The sequence below is a fragment of the Suncus etruscus genome, chromosome 13 (assembly GCF_024139225.1).
Source record: "Suncus etruscus isolate mSunEtr1 chromosome 13, mSunEtr1.pri.cur, whole genome shotgun sequence".
Lineage (NCBI taxonomy): Eukaryota > Metazoa > Chordata > Mammalia > Eulipotyphla > Soricidae > Suncus > Suncus etruscus.
This window is the reverse complement of record NC_064860.1, coordinates 10,265,479-10,289,783: the sequence shown is the minus strand read 5'-3', so window position 1 is coordinate 10,289,783 and position 24,305 is coordinate 10,265,479. Positions and strand designations below refer to the sequence as shown.

General features: G+C 36.7%; 1 protein-coding gene across 1 annotated transcript in view; it reads left to right on the top strand.

The window, feature by feature from the left end:
* Positions 1 to 24,305, top strand: part of SNX13 (sorting nexin 13) — a 90,424-nt gene that overhangs the window by 27,111 nt on the left and 39,008 nt on the right. Inside the window, exons 2-11 of the mRNA XM_049785706.1 lie at positions 5,105 to 5,217; positions 6,149 to 6,251; positions 9,562 to 9,651; positions 10,942 to 11,063; positions 13,325 to 13,446; positions 13,529 to 13,630; positions 15,164 to 15,252; positions 17,931 to 18,014; positions 21,895 to 22,033; positions 22,376 to 22,464. Of these exons, the coding sequence (XP_049641663.1) occupies positions 5,105 to 5,217; positions 6,149 to 6,251; positions 9,562 to 9,651; positions 10,942 to 11,063; positions 13,325 to 13,446; positions 13,529 to 13,630; positions 15,164 to 15,252; positions 17,931 to 18,014; positions 21,895 to 22,033; positions 22,376 to 22,464 (1,053 nt within the window). The remainder of the gene's footprint in view (positions 1 to 5,104; positions 5,218 to 6,148; positions 6,252 to 9,561; positions 9,652 to 10,941; positions 11,064 to 13,324; positions 13,447 to 13,528; positions 13,631 to 15,163; positions 15,253 to 17,930; positions 18,015 to 21,894; positions 22,034 to 22,375; positions 22,465 to 24,305) is intronic.

Here is a 24,305-nt window from a genome sequence, read left to right as displayed (position 1 = left end):
GCCTCCCTGAAAACAGAAGAAAATATGTGTTAGAGTATTCCAGATGGACAGAAGTACTTCTGTACATCAGTCCATGGAAAAAAGTGACTCCCCACCCTTAGGTTGGGTGGTTAGGTATGGTGGGTGTAGTAGGGAAGGGTGGGGACAGAGCTGCTTTGACTTAGGGTCTAGGTTTTGTTCCTTTTCTTCTCTCATTAATTTTTTCTTTTCAGATTGTACCTTTCCCTTTATTTCTTGTCTCTCCTATTCTTGATAATCCCTTTTCCTGTTTATATTCTCTAGTTAATAAATTAGTTAGTTCTCTATCTTTAGTAATTAGCTCTGTTTATCAGGTGTGTTCAAGGACTAGTTTCCATAGCAGCACATTCTGTTGACATTATCTTGGATACTTTCAACTTTTTGTACATGAAATAAGGTGTGAGAAAACATTGCACAGCTGCAACAAAATCAATGGTTGTTGTAAATACTTATTTTTGTTCTTGAACTCACATATAATAAAGTTTCTCTCATTGAGGTGATCCAAGAGTCTTAGCCTGATTTGAATAGGAGCCATATAATTTTTTCGGACATACCAGGTATATCTGGGACTAAGGAATATATACTTGATCAGACCATCTTAAGTTTTGGTTGAGGTATTAGATACTGTATTTACATAGCCTCTCTTTTCATATGTAGCCAAGGGAGTCCAGATCTATCTAGCTTTGTGTCCAATTAGTAAGTTAAGCGAAGAAAAATCTAATGTAGTACAACTAGACTTGGAAGATGATCTCAAAACTCAGCCTCTACATTGTGCACATCGCAATTCTTAGAACAAAGATGATTTTTCAGTTTATACAGACTCACCTGTAATTTATAACCATATTATTTGTACACTATTATGCTACATTTGCCAGCTAAAAGTCTGTGATGAGGAAAATTGATACATCAATATGTCTAAATGTCTAAATGGTCTAAAACACCACGAAGAAAATGATTTCCTTTGGCTTTTATTTCAAGGAGGCGTAGATATTATTTTTGTGCTAATATTTCTAGATTGATTTTTAAACTTCAGGTAGTAAGGTTCATTTTGTTGTTTTTTAAAAATGTCTTGATATGCTTCTGTGATTGATCAAGGCCAAACCCATGCATACAGGGAGGGTTCTGGCATGCTAGGCACACTGTGAAACAAATACTAACATTATTATTACTTTATATTCAGACTAGTAGTTTCTTATATTTGTATGAGTAGATTTCTGACTAATTTCTTACAATTATAAATCCAAGTCATATGTAGATAAAAGAAAAAAGATAAAAGTACTCATATATGATTTTACAATTGTTTGGCTTTGTTTCTTTAGTACTACAACTGGTGGTGGTTTACTCCTGACGTTTTGCTCAAAGGTCCTCTTGAGGACTAACTACCATGTTAGGGATCCAATCAGGTGTTCACCTTATCCTCTATCTCTGGCCCCTAGAATATATTTCTTATTGTGATTTTCAACTTTTGAGAATTGTTAACTGGCAAAAATGTTAAGACATACTTAAATTAACTTAAAAATGTTAATGATCAGGGGCTGGAGAGATAGCATGAAGGTAAGGCGTTTGCCTTTCATGCAGGAGGTCATCAGTTCGAATCCCGGCGCCCCATATGGTCCCCCGTGCCTGCCAGGAGCAATTTCTGAGCCTGGAGCCAGGAATAACCCCTGAGCACTGCCGGGTGTGACCCACAAAAAAAAAAAAATTTAATGATCAAATTTTATACTTATTAGCTCTGTAACTGGACAGTTTTTTTTTTTTAAATACACCTGTACCTTCATTCCTTTATTGTAATGTTAGTGAGGAAATTAAAGCTGATGCCTGGAATGTATATTAATTTACTTCCTAAAACAACCATAAGATATTGATGAGGATATGAAGACTTGTTGGTAATTCCATAACCAATATGTCCAATGGTAACAGTACCCAGTAAAGGTGATGTATATACAATCAGCCTTCTTCAAGTGTCTGTACTTTTTAGTACTATGTTTTTAATACCTTCTTGACCAAATATGTCCTGGAAAGTAAATGAGATAGTGCATGTGGAATGCTTGTCACAATTTTGATTTTCAGAATTTTTGTGTTTTCAAGTTGTGAATCAAGTTTGTAGATTAAAGACACACATAAGGCTGGAAAATAGTATAGAAGGTAGAGTATTTGCTTTGCACGTGGCTGACCTGGATTTGATCCTTGAGGCTGCATATGATCTCTTGAATACTACCAGGAGAAAGCCCAAACACTACTGGGTATGGCCCCCAGAAGTATTTGATAAAGGAATAGTTATAAACTTAGAAATCATCTTTATTTTCAAATTGCCCCCTTTGTTAATTGTTAGAGGTGAAAGAATTACACTCACTTTAGAGATATTAGACCAGAATCTGCATTTTATTTATTTATTATTGTTATTATTATTTTGGTTTTTGGGTCACACTCGACATCACTCGGAGGTAACAGCATTCGGAAATAGCTGCTGGCAGGCTCAGGGAATCATATGGGATGCCGGGAATTGAATTGGGTCCGTCCTGTGTTGACCACGTGCAAAGCAAAGCACCTTATCACTATGCTATTCCTCCAGTCCCTGGAATTTTTATTGTTAATACCCTGACTTTATGATTCTTTAAGTTTGGAAATTACTGTAGTAAATGATCCTAAGTTTTCTCTTTATGTTGAATGGCAGAAAGTGTACACTTTTGAAAGGATGAGTCTTGGAACATTTTATGACTGAAACACAACCATCAACAACATTAACTATCTCATGGTGAGTTAATTTAAAGAAGTATTATCAAAGGAATAGGAATACCTTGTTCTTGATTCTTAATTACCATGACCTTTCTTTTTTATTAAATTTTTTAATTATAGATATTATGGCTTACAGAGTTGCTCATAATATAGTTATTTCTGGCATTCATTGTTCCAACACGAATTACACCAATCACTAGTGTAATTAACCCTTAACCCCTGTCACCATTTTCCCAATTTCTGAGAAGCCTGCCTATTGACAGGTGGCTTGGTTCAACTAAATGGTAATAAAATTATTGAACAAAAGCATTAAAAGAACATTTGTGAAAATCATCCTTATGCCATTGTCTGAATGTTTACTAAGCTGTTTATTTCTAGTTGGGCATTTTGTTGTTGGTTTTGTTTGTTGAGCTCATATGGCTTCTTTGATAATTTCACATCTATTTGGAGTAGTCATGCTCAGAAGTTAGTATTAAAGTTATGGGGGTGTGGCTTAGCTGCCTGTTCAGGATATTGAGGATCTCTGAAGATGGGTCCATGAGCACAAACCGTGGCAGAGGTGTTTCATGGGTGTGTTTTCTGGGACTTCTGGAAGTACCGGTAAATAGTATGGGGAGAAATGGCCTGCCCTGGCCTCCATACCGTCCTTTCCTTGGAAATGTATTCACCAAATCAGCAAAACTGAAGTTTGTGGCAGCTAGGAGTCTTTTCTGAGATCAGTGGAAAAGCGGTGAGGCTGGGTCTTTGGCCTGGGAGCAGCTCCTGGAGTGGGTCTTTGTGTGCAGTTGCAGGGCTTTAGCATGGAGGAGGCCACCAAGGCTTACTTTCATTTCTTCAAAGTATTTTAAATATTATCTGTAGGTGAAATAGCTTTCTCTGATTTGAAGATATAGCTAGGATGAAGGAAGAGGATAGTACAATTACAAATAAAAAAGTTACGTCAACTCTGTCTAGAAGAAATCTAAAGAACCTTCCGAAAAAGATTCTTACAGCGATCAAAGTTTCGTTCTAGTCACTTAATCATGGAGAGCTACCTAGACCAAAACACAAATTTGGTTGCTTAACTTTCCTCCATTCAGTTTATCACCATCTGACATAATTTTATTGACATGAATAAAATGTAAAGTCTTCCTTCCATTTTGGAATGTAAATTTTTTGGTTTTGGTTTTGGTTTTTGGGCCACACCCAGTGACACTCAGGAATCGTTTATGGCTTGAGGATGGGACCCCAGGGGATCAAACCATCAGTCTTGGGTCAGCCCAGTCTTGGGTCCACCAAGTGCATAGCAAATGCCCTATTGCTGCGCCATTACTCCTGCCCCAATTTTTGGAATGTAAATTTACGAAGATATTTAAACAACTGAAGACATGGTTGTCCTCCCTTCTATAATGTAACCTTGTTAGGTTATATATATTAATTTATAATCATTAAAACATGTAGCACATAGGAAGCAGTCAATGGCTGGTGAATGAATGAATGAATAAAACTGTTCTTTTGTAATTCACAGCACAGTCAGTTCCATAGTGCTTTGATCATTAATTTCCCTCAGTTTAGTGTCTTATGCTTTCTCTTTTTTTTCTATTGGTTCAGTGTTAGCTTTGTTCCTATAAGACATTTTCTGTGTTCCTTGATGGAAGAAGTGGGACAAATGCTTCCTTTGTATACCTCAAATGAAAATAGGGACTTGTTGAATTGAATACATTTATTCATAATGACTAAAATTACTAAAATCTTGTTTACCTTTAACAAAAGAGATTTTTTATTGGAAAGCTAAATGTCAATATAAATAAATAGCATTTTAACAGTTTGTTTATTCTGAAGGGTATATAATTTTTGGAGATGTTTTGCTGAGCCTCACAATAAATTTTGCAGTTTTAATTTTAGAATTTTCTGCATACAACTTTGAAAAATGTTCACAACTTTCAGTGAGATGAATTTCTTACCTTAAAACTTAGTAAGATGTCTTGTTAGCTAAAGTTATTTTGGGACATTGTTTAAAGATAGAATATTTTAAGCAAATGCAAATTCATTGTCTACCTAATATATTAGCTTTTGCCTATCTTTAAAATTACTTTTTATCATTTGTATAAATTTTAATGTATCTTTACTGTCACTAAATTTTTTGGATTAATTGCTCATTGTAAATTTCCTACACATAGATTTTATATATAATTCCTTGGAGATAAATATACAATAGTTTATATACATTTTCAAAAGTAAATATTAGTTACTGCGACAATAACAATAAATATTTAAAAGGAAATTTAAGACTTTATACAAAGCTCTGTTATTTCCTTTCTGTTTTACATGGAAAATTAATAATTAAAATTATTTTTTTGCTTTATTTCAGACCAGTCTGTCTATATGGGGATGGGGAATCCTTGGCATTGGCCTCTCTTTGATAACCTTTGGACCCTTTGTGATACTTTATTTGGCATTTTATATCCTCTGCTTTGTGGGTGGGTAAGTATATCTATTGGTCATTTTTATCTTTCTCTGCCATATTCTTGTGTTGAAAGTGCAATTAAAGATTTATGTATTTTTTTAATTTATTTTGTTTTTGTGGGAAAGGGACTGGGATCATCAGACCCAGGACCTCATGAATTCAATACGTGCACTACCACTGAACCTTCTGGTCCTGGGTTTTTTGTTTTTTTTTTTTTTTTTTTTTTTTTTTGGTTTTTGGGCCACACCCGGCGGTGCTCAGGGATTACTCCTGGCTGTCTGCTCAGAAATAGCTCCTGGCAGGCACGGGGGACCATATGGGACACCAGGATTCGAACCAACCACCTTAGGTCCTGGATCGGCTGCTTGCAAGGCAAACGCCACTGTGCTATCTCTCCGGGCCCTGGTTCTGGTTTTTAAGTGATGCTTGTACAAATTGTTTTTACCAAAGCCAGAAGAAAAAAAAAATTCAGTGGCCTCTTAGGTATGCTTATGCAATTATTTTTATCCTGTTTTTATTTGTAGTTCAAAGCAGAAAATAAGAATTTTAGTTTCTATAAGTGCATACCTTAATTTTTGTTAATAGATCACATTATTTTGGCAGCTATAGAATTATGTGATGATTTACCTTTAGATTTAGATATTGTTTATTTTATTATCTAGCCTATATATTAATCAGGACCCAATTTTTAGGAAGTACTAAAATGCTGTTTGACATTCTTTATGGAAAATAATTGATCACCACTTTGAAAACTATACTAGAAATACACAAATGCTTATAGTTGTTTCAAATTTCATGTTACAATCTAATTATTCTCTGCTAAAGTTAAATAATTTTTTTAAATGAATTTATCTTTTAGTAAGCAATGTATTGAATTTGAAAAAAATCCATTTGGTATTATATGTGTTAAATAGTGATTAAAAATATGTTACTTCACTTTATTTCCAGGGGTTTTGTGGTTACTCTTCTGTTTGGAAAAACCAACTCAGAGAAATTCCTAGAGCAGTGTGACCACTTATCTCTTCCTTCAATGCCAACTGGGATTCCTAAGGTATATAGAAAGAAGGAATGTGAAGCTTTAAAATGCTTTTCTTTGCGGTAGTAATAGCAACAATGCCAATCATTTGACTCTCTGTATAGATTTAGCAGATATGTTTAGTATATTATTGATCAGTGTTTGATAGATTTTTTTTTCTGATCATACCTGGAAAGTGTACTTAAAAAGAAAATGCAGTTGAAGTCATGGGTGATAAGCACAGGGGTCAATGCCCCCAACTCTAGTTGTGTTCTTAACAACACATGGCTCACCAGCATAGCTGGGTGTGGCCCTGCTGTCAAGAACGCATCAGTGCAGCATAACATTGGGGCATGACTCAGTTCCTGAGCAGCCTCACATCATTGGTCCTACTTGCATTGACCTTATCAGGCCTGATGCGTGAGACACACTGGGAATGGTTTTGTGCCCCTCAGTACTACCTGGAAACTCTATCCCCTACCTCCTAAGGAAAAGAATAATAAGCATTTGAGAACTTTTTTTTTAATGTAAGCATCATGGTTACAGGTTGTTCATTCTAGTTTTTATGATCTCAAAGTTGTTCATGATTGAGTTATAGTTGTACAAAGTATAACAATTTTCACCATTTCCCACCACCAAAGTCAACAGTTTCCCTCTCACCCTCCCTGATTCCCTCTTTTATCCCACCTGCCCTCCATCCTTGGTGGACTCTGGGGCAGGCATTTTACTTCATACATTCTCTCTCTCTCTCTCTCTCTTTCTCTCTTTCTCTCTCTCTCTCTCTCTCTTCTCTCTCTCTTTCTCTCCTCTCTCTCCTCTCTCTCTCCCCCTCTCTCTCTCTCTCTCTCTCTTTCTCTCTCTCTCTCTCTCTCTCTCTCTCTCTCTCTCTCTCTCTCTCTCTCTCTCTCCCCCCCCCTCTCTCTTCTTTCTCCTCTCTCTCTCCATTATAGTTTGTACTACTCCTAATGAAGGGGTGCCACAATGTCCTTTTCATATTTGACCCTTTTCTACTCTATAACTGTCCTCTCCTCTCTTGTTCAAGCTTCCTACCATGGACTGGTCCTCCTAATCCTCATCTCTGTTGTCTCTGGATATCATCCCCACACTGTCTTATTTTCCTTATATCCCACAGATGAGTGGGACTATTATTCTGTGTTTATATCTCCTCCTCTGGTTAATTTTACTCAGCATGATAGTCTCCGTGTTCTTCTGTGTATAGGCAAATTGCATAACTTCATTTTTCCTAACAGCTGCATTGTATTCAATTGAGTATGTGTACCACATTTTCTTTAGCCACTCATCTGTTGTTGGGCACCTGGGTTACTTCTAGATTCTGGCTATTGTAAATAGTGCTGCAGTGAATATAGGTGTGCAGAAGGCATTTTTGTGTTGTGTTTCTGTGTTCCTAAGTTATATCCCTAGGAATGGTGTAGATAGTTCATATGGGAGTTCAATTTCCAGCTTTTTGAGGAATCTCCATACTATTTTCCAGAAAGGCTAGACTAGGTGGCATTCCCTCCAGCAGTGAATAAGAGTCCTTTTCTCCCCACAACCACACCAGACAGTTATTCTTGTTCTTTGTGATGTGTGCCAGTCTCTGTGGCATGAGATGGTACCTCATTGTTGTTTTGATTTGCAGCTCCCTGATTAGTGATGTAGAGCTTTTTTTAATGTGCCTTTTGGCCATTTTTATTTCTTCTTTGAGGAAATGTCTGTTCATTTCTTCCCATTTTTTGATGGGGTTAGTTGTTTTATTTTTCTTATTCAGTTCTGTCAGTACCATATACATCTAAGATATAGTCCTTTATCTAATGGGTATTGGGTGAATAGTTTCTCCCATTCCGTGGGTGGCCTTTGTATCCTAATCACTATTTCCTTATTCTATAATTAGAATTAAAATTGAGTATTAGCTATTCTTTAGATTTGCAATGTATTTACTTCTTGTGGAATTGGAATGGTTTAATCCTGTCTGAACAGAGAAAAATTATATGGTATTAATTCCAATTACTTACCTTTAAAGTTATCTTTATAATTACTAACTTACCTATTTCCTATTATATGAGATATAATGGATTGAAAAAGTATATGCTGAAATAAAAAAAACATCACACTCAGATTTTCACGTTGCTAAATACATTTTCTAATATATATATATATATATATATATAACTTCAATATTTTTAATATTTACTCTTGGAGTTTGCTGTTTGACACTATTTGATATTTGACACTATATTATTTGATAGTTTTCACTTATTTGAGTAGAAGATAGAAAAATTCTTATGAACTACAGTTTTTCAGAGTAATCATAGTCACTTGTTAAGTCTTTATAATTTATTTTTAGATAACTTATTAAACAGTGATTCATTTTTGCCATCTAAAAATACACATGTATTAATATAATAAATAAAAGATCTCATAACCAGGAATATGTGTTATTTATATTTGTGCTATAGTTTATTTTATAATGGTCTACTAGAACTTCTTACTCTATTTTTAGCCTCCCCATCTTTAGATTACAGAGTAATAGAGGAATTATTTTCTTTAATTATGAAAAGTCATATCAACTTTGCTTTGTTTTTATTTTTTGGCTATACCTAATAGAACTTGGGGCTCTGTACTTAGGATCACACAGTTTTCGAGGGACCATGCAGTACTAAGAATTGAACTCAGCCCCTACACGTTCACAACATGTTCTCAGCCCATTGAACTATCTTTCTGGTACTAACAATCATCTTTAAATAGATTCAGTTGACAATATAGTTATTTGGTAGCATTATATAATTTTTGGTTGGGAGATGTAAGGGAAAGAAGTGGTAGTGTTTATTAATAAATTAAATTGTTAATTTGGGCCAGAGAGATAGCACAGCAGTAGGGTGCTTGCCTTGCACGGAGCTGCTTGTCATTGGTTCGAATCCTGGCATCCTATATGGTCCCCCCTCCCTGTCAGGAGCGATTTCTGTGTGCAGAGCCAGGAGTAACCTATGTGTGCCCACTGGTTGTGACCCAAAAACAAACAAAAAATAAAGAATTTAATTGTTAATTTGACTAACCTAAACCACATATGTTTTCAAATTTTTATTGAAATATGGCAATGATACATTTTTATTTCAATTTTCTCATATTCTACGTTTGTTGATTTTATTTTTGAGACTAACAATCGATCTCTGTCCCCACAATGTCTATTATTGCTTCATTAATTTAATGAATGGCATATGACAGTCTCAAAAAATTGATTTTATTTTTAACTTAAACATAATTACAGTAAGTAGGAGTCAGTATAGAAGTAAGCCACGGAGATTATAAATCAAGAACTGTTCAGTAAAGTAGTGTGGTTTCCTTGAAGTGCTTAGAAGAAATGAAACGGGAAGCCAGGACCATAAAGATTGATAGAAGATTGACGGGTGCCAATATCATCGATGAACCACTTCAACAGGTGAGTTTCATTATGTGGTATTTGAAGTTTTATTATGTGCTATCTTGACTGCTAGGTAAATTTTTGTGCAAATACTAAGAAATGTCTTTGATATTTGTGATACTCTGAAAACATATGCTTTCCTTATATTCTTTTTGCTTTACTTGTTTTGGGGCCACACCTAACCATGGTCAGTATTTATTTACTCCTGGCTGTGAGCCAAGGGGTCAATCCTGGCAAGCTCTGGGGAACTGGGCATCAGACCCAGGCCTCCTATGTACAAAGCAAGTGCCTTACCCATTGTACTTTTTCTCTGGACCTTGCTTCCCTTGGATACTTAAAATATGCTTCGTTATTTATGAACAGTTATAATAAAGTAATTATTTAGTATTAAAGTTTTTGACTCAGTTTCATGTTAAAAAAGTTTTTACTGATACTTGATAATGTTTCTGAGTTGTTTTATTTGGGGGGAGGGGGCACCCCTGGCGTTCAGCGGTTACTCCTGGCTCTGTGCTCAGAAATTGGTCCTTGTAGGCTCGGGGACCACATGGGATGCCAGTAATCCAACTCAAATCTGTCCCAGGAACCAAACTGCAAGGCAGTTGTCTCCGCCCTTAATGTTTATAGTAATTTTAGAGAAGAATGTTATCCTGTATTTTGATGAACAAGCTGAGTGATTTATAGAATCAGATTCCCCCCCCATTATATAGATTCTTTAATGGAATACCTGGTTTGATTTTAAAATTAGTCAAAAATAGGTTAAGATTAATCACAGGATTACTTTAATACATGTTTCATTTTCATTGTCATAAATGTCTATTTAAAAAATTAACATGCTATAAATATCTGATATTTATCTAAATGCTTTACAGAAGATTATACATCATATTCTTATCTTTGCTATTTATTGCCTAACAAACATTTACTCACTTGATACTATTAATTGTCTTAGATGTCTTGAAATGAACTCTTGTCATATTGTAATTTTAATTTTATGAATCTGGTGCTAATATTTTAGTAAAAATTTTTCTCTACCTTCACTCCAAATACGGTTTCTTTGTTAAAATTATGGTCTTGGTATGAATTTGCATTTTGTTACGTCGAAGTTGAAAAGCAGTGAATGAATTGGGATACCAATGCAATGAAATATTCTTTAATGCTTTTTAATATGTTGCTCTTTTTATAGTGAAGACAGTTACTTGCTATCAGAATTTAGTATTTAGAGAACAAATGCAAGTTGGCTAATACTATAACTGGTTTTAGTTTGCCAGCATTATTCTTAAATCCTGACGTATTTTTTTTTCCCTTTAGGTTATCCAGTTTTCTTTGAGGGATTATGTCCAGTATTGGTATTATACACTAAGTGATGATGAGTCCTTTCTTCTTGAAATTAGGCAGACTCTTCAGAATGCACTCATTCAGTTTGCTACTAGGTAAGCTAGCATTGCAGAAAATCGTAAGCATATTTGTATGTCTATGGGACGATACCTCTAAAATAGGAGAGTAAAACGGATTATTATGAGGTGGGTTAAGCAGTCTGTTAGTGTCATTGCAACATAAGACGCAGAAGAAAACAGTATTTGTATTAAAATTAGCAACTTTAATTTTGCTTGGAAATTTTATTTTTTTTTGTGGTTTTTTTTTTTTTTTTTGGGGGGGGGGGTCACACCCGGCAGTGCTCAGGGGTTACTCCTGGCTTCATGCTCAGAAATTGCTCCTGGCAGGCACGGGGGACCATATGGGACGCCGGGATTCGAACCGATGACCTTCTGCATGAAAGGCAAACGCCTTACCTCCATGCTATCTCTCCGGCCCCTGGAAATTTTAACAACTTACTTACAGGAGACTTGGGGCCAATCCTTAGAAGAGAGAGTCCATAGCAAAGAACAGTTAGAACAGAATTGAGTTCAGAAAAAGAGTTGAGAAATACTCATGTATTAATCTTATTCTAAATTTCAGCCCTTTGATTCCTGAAGTCGGTTACCTTTTTAGTGTTCATTTATATGCCATTTATGTTTTATTCTTACATGCCATGTATGAAGCAAAACCATAGTTATACTTTAAAATAAAGTAAGTAGACGCCAGAATGATAGTTCAGAAGGTGAGGCATTTGTCTTACATGCTGTCTACTTAGATTTGATGCCTGGTACCATATATGGTCCCCTGAGCGCAGCCAGGGGATCTAAGTGTACAGGTCCTATGTGCAGTCCAGGGGTAAGCCTCAGGCTCCACTGAGTGTGGAGCTTTCTCGCTCCTCCCAAAATAGGAAAAATTAGTATATAATTGGTAATTGCACTTTATTTTTTGTTATAACTGCTAAGAATCCAACTCAATACAAGGCTGCATTCATGCACGGTATACCCTGTACTACTGAGCTATGTCCTTGTCCTTTAGCAACACATTTTTATTTGAAAAAAAGCCATCTGTTGTATTTCGCAATGTCCTCCCTACACTGGTAATTTTGTTTAATTAAAAAGTAACAATAGTTACTAATTTCCTATTTTGTATGAGAGATTACTATAATGAGTTAAGGTGCCCCTTTTCTTGGCTACCCTACCCCGCTGCTTTTTTGAATTTTCTTTTTGTCTTTTATATGTACTTGACATATTTCCAGAACAGTTAATTAACTTCAGTACCACATTAATGAAAGCAAGATTAAAGTATTGGTTAATCAAAGAGAGTATTGTTTTAGACTTGTCTTTGTCATTGCTTTTGTTGTTTCACTTAACTGGCAGTGTCTTGAATACTAGTTTACTTACTAGTAAATACTGTTTTAATAATAAATCCTATTTTACTTTTTTTTTTGCATCTTGAGTATGATATTTTATATTCTGTAAGCTATTTCTGTGTAATTAGAGTCATTATTTTTTAATAATGACTTTTTTTTTTTTGGTTTTTGGGCCACACCCAGCATTGCTCAGGGGTTACTCCTGGCTGTCTGCTCAGAAGTAGCTCCTGGCAGGCACGGGGGACCATATGGGACACCGGGATTCGAACCAACCACCTTTGGTCCTGGATGGGCTGCTTGCAAGGCAAACGCCGCTGTGCTATCTCTCCGGGCCCTAATAATGACTTTTAAGGACTACTGCAGCAGAGCAGAGGGGCAGGGAGTGCTGGTTGGGTGTGTGTACCCCAGAGGTGAATGGAGGTCAGAAAAGCTCCACCTGGGGGCGTTCATGAGGTCACATGGTGGAGGGAGTGAATTAGGAACATGCACATGATAGACCTGAACTCTGCCACTTGAACTGTCAACCTTGTCCCTCAATAGTAACGTTTGGAGCTGCCAGTATATGCTAAGAGAAATCAAGCTTCTGCCAGTGGTGCTTGGTTGAGACTTAAGCTGTATAATTAAGAATGTGGAGATTTTAGATTCAGTTCCAAAGAAACCAGTGTATTCTTAGAAGTGCAAGCAAAATACATCTTGAATCTCTTAAAAATTTTATATTGTTTGATATAATCATACATCTGTTTCACTCATTTTACACTACAGATTTTAAGTTAAGGCACATGAAATATCATGGTACTGTTCAATGACGTCCGTAGATTTTATATAACTTGGGCTTTTTAAAAGGGAGTTCTAAGATGAAATAGTAATTCAAAGAATAAAATCTCGGTATAAATGCCTTCACTCTGTTAATTGTATTTGATGTCAAAAGTTTTTATTCACTTATTTTATGTAATATGTGTTTTTAAGGTCAAAAGAGATCGACTGGCAGCCTTATTTTACTATGCGGATTGTAGATGATTTTGGCACTCACCTTCGCGTATTCAGAAAGACGCAACAGAAATTAACTGAGAAAGATAATCAAGTAACAGGTAATACTTTTATTCTATTGGAAAATGAGAACTATGTCTATTTTTTTTTCATCACTCTTGAATTTTCTCTTTTTCTGTACAGGCACAGCGGAGGAACTTATAGATACCTTCTTTGAAGTTGAAGCTGAAATGGAGAAGGATGTTTGCCGGGACCTAGTGTGCACTTCTTCCAAAGATGAAGAAGGTTTTTCTTCTCACTTTAAATTCTTTAAAATAGGAACTTTACAGATTAGTTAAAGACAAGATACGATGAACAAACCTGAGGGTAAAATCTGAAAGTAGAACCTTCCTACAGATCAGGAAGCAGAGTAAAGATAATATTTTATTCAAAATATGTAAAAGTAGTTTTAATTTGGTAAAGGGCATCTTTTAAAAAGTAAAGATGCTGATTAGAGATCATCTTTTAAAGTATAGCATCACAAAATTAATGCTAAATTTACTTTTCGATCTTTATTAATAATTTATCTTGAATTATTTATGCTTCAAGGGTCCATGTGTCCCTAATTTTCACTGGGAATGATTCTAAAGATTTCAGATAAAATCTATAGACTTAAACAGATTTCTGTTCTTTGTGGGAAGTTAGGTCAGGTGTGATTGATATGAAGATGTTGTTTCCCTAGTTTTTCAACTGCCAGGGAATATTTTGATTAACAGGATTGTCGTCTGTATTATCACATCCCTAGAAAGTGTATGCTTTGACACAGAAAAACATTTCTCTCTTTTTCTTTCTTATTTTTTTTTTTTTTTGGTGGGGGAGCATACCCGTTTGATGCTCAGGGGTTACTCCTGGCTATGTGCTCAGAAATCACTCCTGGGGTGGGGAACCGTATGGGACACCGGGGGATCAAACCTCTGTCCCTCCTAGGCTAGTGCTTGCAAGGCAGATGCCTTACCTCTAGTGCCACCACTCTGGCCCCAGAAAAACATTTCTCAGTAGGAAATTGGCTTGTTACATTTTTTATACTGTGTTCAACACTTTAATTTTTCCCATTTTCTTTAATTTTATATGTATTGTGCAGTTCAGTTTTTATTGCCTGTTCATTAACATTGATAATCGAATGTAAGAAATAGGTATAATCACGTACAGTAAGTTTATATGTATTGAATTTTTTGAATCAGTAAAACAAAAGAACATAATGTTTTTTTTTGTATTAATCACAAATTGTTGAAGTACTTTTTGAAATAACTACTTTGTTTTATATATATATATATATATATATATATATATATATATATATATATATATATATATATATATATTGTGGGGGGACACCTGGTGGCGCTCAGCAATTACTCCTGCCTTGTGGGACCATATGGGATGCCGGGGATCAAATCCATCTCCATCCTGGGTCATCCTCGTGCAAGGCAAATGCCCTACCACTCTGCCATTATTCCAGCCCCTACCTTGTTATATTTCTTAATGTGAAAATAGCTGTTAAGTGTACAAAGATATGTATGAGTGCAGAATCAATACTACAGTTAAAAACTTCAAGGAAAATGCATATATAATTGAAGTTCCTTAAGTGATTCAGAAAGTATAAATCAAAACAAGATTCTAAAGTGCTTTTTTAATGATGAAGGCATATCTGTTTTAATTGCTAGAGTGGTGAAGAAACTGCTTGTTTGCCTTTATGTGTTGTATATCAAGATGAGAGAAAGTTTCATTATTTTCTAATATCATTATATATAGTTCGTTATTGTTTTTCTTTATTTCTAGGATTTCTAAGAGATTTGTGTGAGGTGTTATTGTATTTATTGCTACCTCCTGGAGATTTCCAGAACAAGATCATGCGATATTTTGTCAGGGTAAGCTGCAACTATTAATTAAGTAGCTGTGCAGAAATTGAGAGCAGTAATTTTCAAAAGTTTTATCTGTTGTTTTGTTACTCTTAAAAGCTGTTGAGAACACATGTGTTGCCTGGGAACATGGAAGGCATGAACTAATTTGCTTCATATTGCTTGTCACAGCTAAATGGTAATGGAATTGTTGGGGAAAAAATCAATCTTCACTAAAAGATCACTAAAAGAAATTTTGTGAAAATTGTTTTATTTCAAAATGTGCTCATTAAACCATTGTCTGTTGCTTTACTAAACTGTGACTAGTTAAGCATTCTGTGCTATTGGTTTTATTTGTTGAGCTTAGGTGACTGTACACTTCACATCTAATTTGATATGTTTGAACTGGAGTATCAGTCTTGAGAAATTTGGAGGTGCCACGCTGCTCTGTATGCGGCTTTTACTCAAAGAGTATGAGGATTTTTGGAGCTGGTGATGATATATATCATTACTTTATCATTTTTCATTTTTAGGTTAGCATTGTTCACTTATTGACATGGCAGTGTCTCTGGGGCATGGATGTGTCTGCTGGGGTTTCTGAAATTATATGGGAGGGTGGGAACTGGGAGAGAGGCTGCCTGATGACCCTGCTACATGAAGACCCTTATATTTTTCATCCCCCCCAAACTGGCCCACCGGAATTTTTATTAGTTAGGTATCTTTGGAGATTAGTGTTGGAGCTGTGAAGTTGGGTCACTGGTGGTGATGACTGAGGGGTGCGACTGTGGATGCAGGGCTTTGGCAGGGAAAGAGTGCCCCAGAGTTGTGCTGAGAGACCAGTGTACCCATGAATTTATGCAGCTTGGCTTGCATCTCTCAGCAATAAAGGGATTTTGTGGAGCTGGCTGATGAGCTGACAGGGCAGTGGCTGTGGGGTTTGGGTGTCGATGGCGTGTATTTTAAAGAGATGAAAAAGATTGACAGTTCTACTTCAATAAAAGATAAAATATTAAGTGCCAGAAATAGGCCATACTTTGGTCGACTGAATGTTTCAAATATTTCTAAAAATATAAATCTCTAAACTCTTACACTTTCCTGTAAAACTGACATCAGTCCTTTGGGTGTGCTTTATGTATATATTTTGATATTTAGGTAATTTCTAATCCCTATCAGAGATATGTACAGTATACTTGTCAGGCAGTGAATTGGTGCTGGAAAGTGAGTACAAAACTGTTGGTTTTGACATAAAGAGTTTGATGGAATAACTACTTATTAAGTCCTAGTTATCTGGGCTATTTGGGGGCATAAATACCTGGCAATTTCTCACTAGATTCTCAGTGGCCATTTAAAGAAATGACTGATTATTCAGAGTATGCCTATGTGCTATTTCTTTGGCATCAGAGTCTTTGCCCACCTGATCCTTCAAATATTTTTAGGTGGCATCTTGACCACATTTCACATGTCTCATCATCTTTTCTTCTTGAAACTCTTAGGAGTTTCATGTCCTTGCTCCCTTCTCATTTTGCATCTCCTTTGATTACTTTTTAGTACCGTTTAACGTAATTTTGTTTTGGGGGGACAACACCTGCTGTATTGTTAGGCTGTGTTGTTTATTGTTGTTAAATTTAAATAGTACATTTATTACTATTATTTTTAAATGATTGGTTGTGTATATACTTACTTGATGCTTCTTTCCAATAGAATTCTTATATTCCACAGTGATGGGGTTATTCAATATTTATTATCATTATGTACTTTACTGGTTTTCCAGTGCCTTATTCTGTGGCAGAAGCCCTATCAGAGAGTCAGCTTTCATGCTAGATAAAACTTACGGATTTTCTTAGTAGTTATAATGCATATGTTAATTTTAACTCCTGGAGGGCTAGGCTGATTTAGGAGATGTGAATTATGATTTCTCTTGTTACGTGAGGTTATATTTCACTGTAAGGATGGGGCCAGAGAGAGTTCAATGATTTGGAGTTCATACTGTGTCTACCGCAAGCCCAGTTTTCATACCTGTCACCACATAGACCCCTAAGCATGTCTGTGAGTGACCCCAGCACTGAGTAGGATCCTCTAAGCATTACTAGTGTGCCCCCCCAAAACCAAACATAGTTAGTAAACAAGTTGATAAGTCTTGCAAATAGCAAATAACATTTTGCTGTAGAATGTGCCTGGTCTCTCCCTCCCTTCGCCACTTCCTCCCCTCTTTTTTCCTCTTTCTCCATCTCTACCTCTCCCCCTCTCTCCCTCGCCTTTTCCACTCTCCCTCTTCCTTCTCTCCCTCCCCTCCATCCAGGCATCAATCCCAGAAATTTTTGTGTCATACACATATGACACACTGCTGGGAAGCTGGCAGTCCCCCAACCGTCCCAGCAGTTTATTATATTGATTGATTCGTAGATGCTGAACATCCTTGCATCCCTGGGATGAGTCCTACTTGGTATATGACTTTCTTGATGAGCTGTCGGATTCTATTTGTTAGTATTTTGTTGAGGATCTTTGCATCTGTGTTCTTCAGGGCTCTCAGCATGTAGTTTTCTTTTGATTTTTGTGTCTCTGCTTTTGGTGTCAGGGTGATGTTAACGTCATAGAAACTACAAAGCAAATATCTTAAACCTTTTTTTTTTTTATCTCTTTGGCAGCTACATTAAATTTTGATTTGTGAAGTTTTTGAGATAATTTGATTTTGTTTAACTTTTGTTTAGGAAATTATTGCACGAAGCATTCTTCTCCCTTTAATAAACCAACTCAGTGATCCTGATTATATTAATCAGTATATCATATGGATGGTGAGTACTTTTTAAAAACAACCTGTTTTAAACATTTTTTTTTTTTCAAGTGGGATTCAGAATAATTGAGCAGTACTTATGGGGAGGATTCTCCCAAGCTATTCTAGGAGCCTGGGACTCTTTCCTGACTGTTAAGTTCTTGGACCCTCTTCTGCTGCCATGTAGTCTTCAAGATTGGATTTTAATTTTGTGCTTCCACTAACACTTTTTAAGAACATTCTGATCAACGTTTTATATTGTCGTGCCATTGTGGTTATGCTTAATAACTGGTGCCATTCAGCACTTTCTTTCTTTCTTTCTTTCTTTCTTTCTTTCTTTCTTTCTTTCTTTCTTTCTTTCTTTCTTTCTTTCTTTCTTTCTTTCTTTCTTTCTTTCTTTCTTTCTTTCTTTCTTTCTTTCTTTCTTTCTTCCTTCCTTCCTTCCTTCCTTCCTTCCTTCCTTCCTTCCTTCCTTCCTTCCTTCCTTCCTTCCTTCCTTCCTTCCTTCCTTCCTTCCTTCCTTCCTTCCTTCCTTCCTCCCTCCCTCCCTCCCTCCCTCCCTCCCTCCCTCCCTCCCTCCCTCCCTCCCTCCCTCCCTCCCTCCCTACCCTTCCCTTCCCTTCCCTTCTTCCCTTCCCTTCCCTTCCCTTCCCTTCCCTTCCCTCCCCTCCCCTCCCCTCCCCTCCCCTCCCTCCCCTCCCTCCCTCCCTCCCTTCCTCCCTCCCTCCCTCCCTTCCTTCCTTCCTATCTTCCTTCCTTCCTCCCTCCCTCCCTTCCTTCCTTCTTTCTTTCTTCTTCTTTCCTTTCTTTTCTTTCTTTTGGTTTTTGGGTCACACCTGCGGCAGTACTCAGGGGTTACTCCTAGCTCTATGCTCAGAAATCGCTTCTGGCAGGCTCGAGGGACCATATGGGATGCCGGGATTCTAACCACTGTCCTTTTGCATGCAAGGCAAATGCCTTACCTCCATGCTATCTCTCAGGCCCCCGTTCAGCACTTTTTCATGTGCTTATCAACCTGCCTTATTTCTGCATAACTTTTGTACTTGGGCTCCGTGTCAAGAATGAACAAGTCGATTCACAGGCCTTGGAATTGAGTTTGAGAGATGCTTTGCTGCATTACAAGACCATATAGTATCTTTGAGCTGGGGCTTGGCTTTTACTCCCCACAAGAATATATCAAAAGACCTAATTGGGAATCTTATATTGCCTACGGAAGCTCAATACCTGTATAACAATACATCTTAAGATGTGTATTCCTGGGGCCGGGAAGGTGGTGCTAGAGGTAAGGTGTCTGCCTTGCAAGCGCTAGCGTAGGACGGACCGCGGTTCGATCCCCCGGCATCCCATATGGTCCCCCCAAGCTAGGGGGGATTTCTGAGCACATAGCCAGGAGTAACTCCTGAGCGGCAAACAGGTATGGCCCAAAAAACAAACAAAAAAAACAAAAACAAAACAACAACAACAAAAAAAAGATGTGTATTCCTAAATATACAGGTAGCCTCCTCCACCACTTGTCTTATTCGAGTACCTTTTCTTTTTAACTCAGTTTTATTTATTTGTTCTATTTTAATATATACACTTTTTCTCTATCCTTACCATTTTTGGTGCTGCTTGGTACAAAAAGCCTTGACTGGGATAAAAGCTCAGAACAAAACCAGACCACAGAGACTTTGTGTGCAGCCTGTCATCCTTACCCAGAATAGCACCAGCAACACAGTATGACACCATACGTTTTTGTATGGGCACAGTAAAAAAGAGGGAAACTATAGACACAGAAACAAGATCTTATCTTCTAGGGATAAGAACTCACTTTATAACAGAAGGGTGCCTCCCATCCTGAACATGTGTCATGTGGATACAACGCAGTCCCCAGGAGATTGGACAGTGTTAGTCCAATCCCAAACCCCAGGTCCCCGACGTAGAAATGAGACAGCTTCAGGCAACACCACCAGGAACTAAGCTCCATTGGGAGATTTATAACACTGCTCTGGCACCAACTTGTGCCAGTTTTGATATGACAACCAGGAAAGGAAAACTTGACCTAAGACCAGGCTGTCCTATCACATCACCTAACACTAAATGGAAATCAGAAGAGATATCGTCCTTTGAACTGTGAAAAAGAAGAGCACCAACAACAGAAAACTGACTTTGAACAACCGTGACTGAACAGAACCTACCTTGAGACTAAAAAGGAAAACCCTACCCTAGGTTGTAGCCCACGACACATAAACAACAACAACAACAACAACAACAAGATGTCTTACTGTAGAGGTCCAACTTGGACAACAGAGACTGAGCAGAGCCTTTGGATCCATAATATCCTAGGCTTCGGCTTAAGGACTGAACGAAAACAGGGAGCAAGTGTTTCAGAAGATAGAACACAACAACGATGGATAGGAACCTCTAGATTAGAACCTAGAGACTATCCTAGACCCTGACCTATATAACCCGCGCAAATACCAAGATCACTAGCTACAGTGGCTTGGTTTTCTCACACACAACCGAGAGGAAACTCCTGGCATCACAAAAAAGCCTTTGGGGTGGGGTAATGAGTATGTATGGAGCCAGGGGTTGATCCCATGATGGTATGCTTCAAGGATGGAGAAACCCTGAATCTCTTAGACCACGGGAATTCCCTTTCTTCCCCACTGCTTACTGTGCCTATGAAAAAAAAAAAGTGGGGGAACGCCAAACCTTGCCACTCCAGCACCCATACTTGTTTGTTTTGATTTGTTAGGTTTTGACTTTATTTTCCTTCTCTTTTTTTCTTCCACTTTTCTCTTTTTCACTCTTGTTATTATTTAGAGATTTATTTTTATTTGCCTGGTCCATTTTTTTTCCTTTTATCTTCCATTTTTCTTTTTTTTTTTTCTTGGTAGTTGTCACCAATTTTTTTTCTCCCCTTTTTCTTATCCTTTTTATCTCCAATGACAGTGGAATGGATGCTCAATCTACAACAAGCTGTAAAGTGGAGACCAGTTGCACTAGCATTCTGGGGGATAAAGAAGGGAGATATGGGATGCTTACTGGGAACAGGGGCGGAGGGAGGACAGCACTGGTGATGGGAATGCCCCTCATTCATTGTCACAATGTACCATAAATGATGCAGTGAAAGATTTGTAATGCACTTTGGTCACAATAAAAATTAATAAAACAAAAACAAACAAATAAAGAATGAACAAGTCTTATGACCACAGATCATATAGGACATAAGGCACTTGTTTTTTATGTGGCCAACCACCAGCAGTTCAGTTGCTGTCCTGTAGTCCTCTGAGTACTCGGGAGTGGTCTGGGTAATCCTCTGCATAGAAGGGAGGGTCCAGCTGGTTTGACTGACCAGGAATCACTTGAAGAGGGGCCCTGAGTCTCCATAGTGCCTCCTGTCAGCCCTGTGCCTAGTGGATTGCCCCTACCACTAAATAAAGGAAAACCACACTTGGTTAAGTTTAACTTAATTTTATGTTTAATTTTTATTTAACAAATAGAGAAAAACACAAATAGTAGAGGCATTAATATTACCAGTAATTCTGTTAAGTTTATATCAGAAAACACTACTCTTCTGTTAAAACATTCTCCACTCAGCAAAAGCTAAAACATTTCCTGCACTCTTGTCACATTTATTTCCTGTAATGATTATCTGTTGTTCTTCCTGTGTTTTGGATTAGTTCAAGACGTCAAGCCTTACTTGCTATCTTTGGATATTTTGAGCAAACTAGTGTACTGTTTAGCATCTTTTCCTTTGTTGAGAGTTTATCTCACTAAAATGTAGATGCCAGGAGACAAAGATTTTCGTGTTTTCCTGGTATTTGGAATATAGCTACTTTTATCTGTCATATGATAGGCATAAATATTCCTTTACATGTGAGTTCCTATCCCACATGTTTTATAACCATTACTTTCAGATCCGAGATTCTAATTGCAACTATGAGGCCTTTATGAACATTATTAAATTGAGTGACAATATTGGAGAGCTGGAAGCAGTCAGAGATCTGGCAGCAGAAGAATTACAGTATCTCCGATCTCTAGATACAGCTGATGATGGTAATTTAATCAGTTCAAATACAAGGCTGTTTTATATTGCTGATAACTTTTTTCTTAAAAAACAAACTTAAATTTACTTAAATGTCATCTTACTGTTTTTCCATTTTATCCAAAGTCAGACTGTTAAATTTTATGTGTGAGATTATGATTATTTCTCATCTATAAGTTTAAATAACATGTCTTAATTTCAGTTAACTATATTTACTGAAAGTTTATATTTATTAACTAAAATTACTGGTCAATTCATTGGCTACTATTTTATTACATTGGTTATTAGAGTAGACATTTTTAATGTATTAAATATAACTAGCACTTGGTAACTCAAAATAATTTTGTTTTTAGATATCAACAATATCAAAAATCAAATAAATAGCTTATTGTTTGTAAAGAAAGTATGTGACACAAGAATTCAGCGGTTACAGTCAGGCAAAGTAAGTATTTTTGAATTTATGGTTTACCATAAGTCTAACAAATGACAGAATGTGGGATACTAACTAGTTTACGACAATACTAAAAAACTTTTAGAGAAAAAAAACTGTATAATAATATCCAGTACTATCTGCCAGATAAGGTAAGGTGAGCAAAGCATTGCCTGAAAGATGCTATAACTATTTTATTTTACTTTATTTACTTTGTTTATTTTATTTTATTTATTTAGTCATCCATATCGTATTGTTTTTTGTAAGATCAGTCTATTTTTCTCCAAAAAGCAACTGTTAGGGCCCCCTCCCCCCCCCCTTTTTTTGGTCAAACCTTGCAGTACTCAGGGGTTTACTCCTGGCTTTCCGCTCAGGAATTACTCCTGGCTGTGCTCAGAGGATCATATGAGCTTTCAGAGACTCAAACTGGGTCAGCCTCATGCAGTGCAAACAACCTACCTGCTCTACAACCATGTCAGCCCCGTAAGGACCTTTTATTTATTTTTTTATGACTACTAATTTCCAACTTGGTTAAGATAGCTAGAAGAATGCGAAGAAAATCAAATATGTGTTTAATGAAAAGATACTCTTATATAGCATACAAAAGCACTTTGTAGCTGCTGTGTAATCTCATTTTTATTGTATTATAACTAATTGTATTTATTATCTTATAACTATTTCTTAGTTTTAGTTTTTATTTCATCTTATTTTTGTATCTTGCTATAGTCCCTCTGCAAGTAGCCTTTGGTCTTTTTCCAGTGTCCACTGGTTTGTCTTTTTATTTTGTAATGTCTTTTTTATCAATTTTTTTGAACATGTTTTTTCTTTGTTTTGTGTTGGGACTATACCCAGCAGTACTCAGGGATTAGTTCTGGTTCTCCATTCAGGTTCAGGGATCACACGCTTGGCATTACTTGCGGCATAATATGAGGAACCAGGGATTGAGCCCAGGTTGTCCATGTGCAGGTCTATTGACTATACTATCTTTTTGATCCTTCAGGAATTATTTTCTTTGTTTGTTTGTTTCTTAGTTATTTTGGGGCCATACCTGGTGGTTACTCCTGGCAGGGAGTTACTCCTGGCAGGCTTGGGGAACCATATGGGATGCTGCGGATAAAACTCAGTTCAGCTGCATGCAAATGACCTTACCTGCTGTGCTATCGCTCTGGCCCCCCTGTTTTTATTTTTTAAAATGAAACCTTGTTTTATTACACTGAAAAGTAGGTCAATTTTCTGAAGTGATTATGGAGAGTTAATTTTCTTGAGGGAGCAAAACTGATCTTTGAGAATAATTCTGCATAAGATTTTAGACATAGATATGTTCCTATTTGTATTTTGTTGTTGTTGTTTCCAAAATGTTTATCAGTAGAACAACAGTTAACATTGTATGGCTCCATCTGTCAGAACATTTGTCTTTCATCCCAACTTGAGTAAGTAATAATAGAGTTATGTTATTTTGATTTAGTGAACCATTTAACACCATGTACAAAGGTAAAATCCAAATGGATTAAAAACCTGGAGATCAGACCTGAAACCATAAGGTATATAGAACAACACGTAGGTAAAACACTCCATGACATTGAGACTAAAGGCATCTTTAAGGAGGAAACAGCACTCTCCAAACAAGTAGAAGCAGAGATAAACAGATGGGAATATATTAAGCTAAGAAGCTTCTGCACTTCAAAGGAAATAGTGCCCAGGATACAAGAGCCACCCACTGAGTGGGAGAAACTATTCACCAAATACCCATTAGATAAGGGGCTAATATCCAAAATATACAAGGCTCTGACAGAACTTTACAAGAAAAAAACATCTAATCTCATAAAAAAAAAAGTGGGGAGAAGAAATGAACA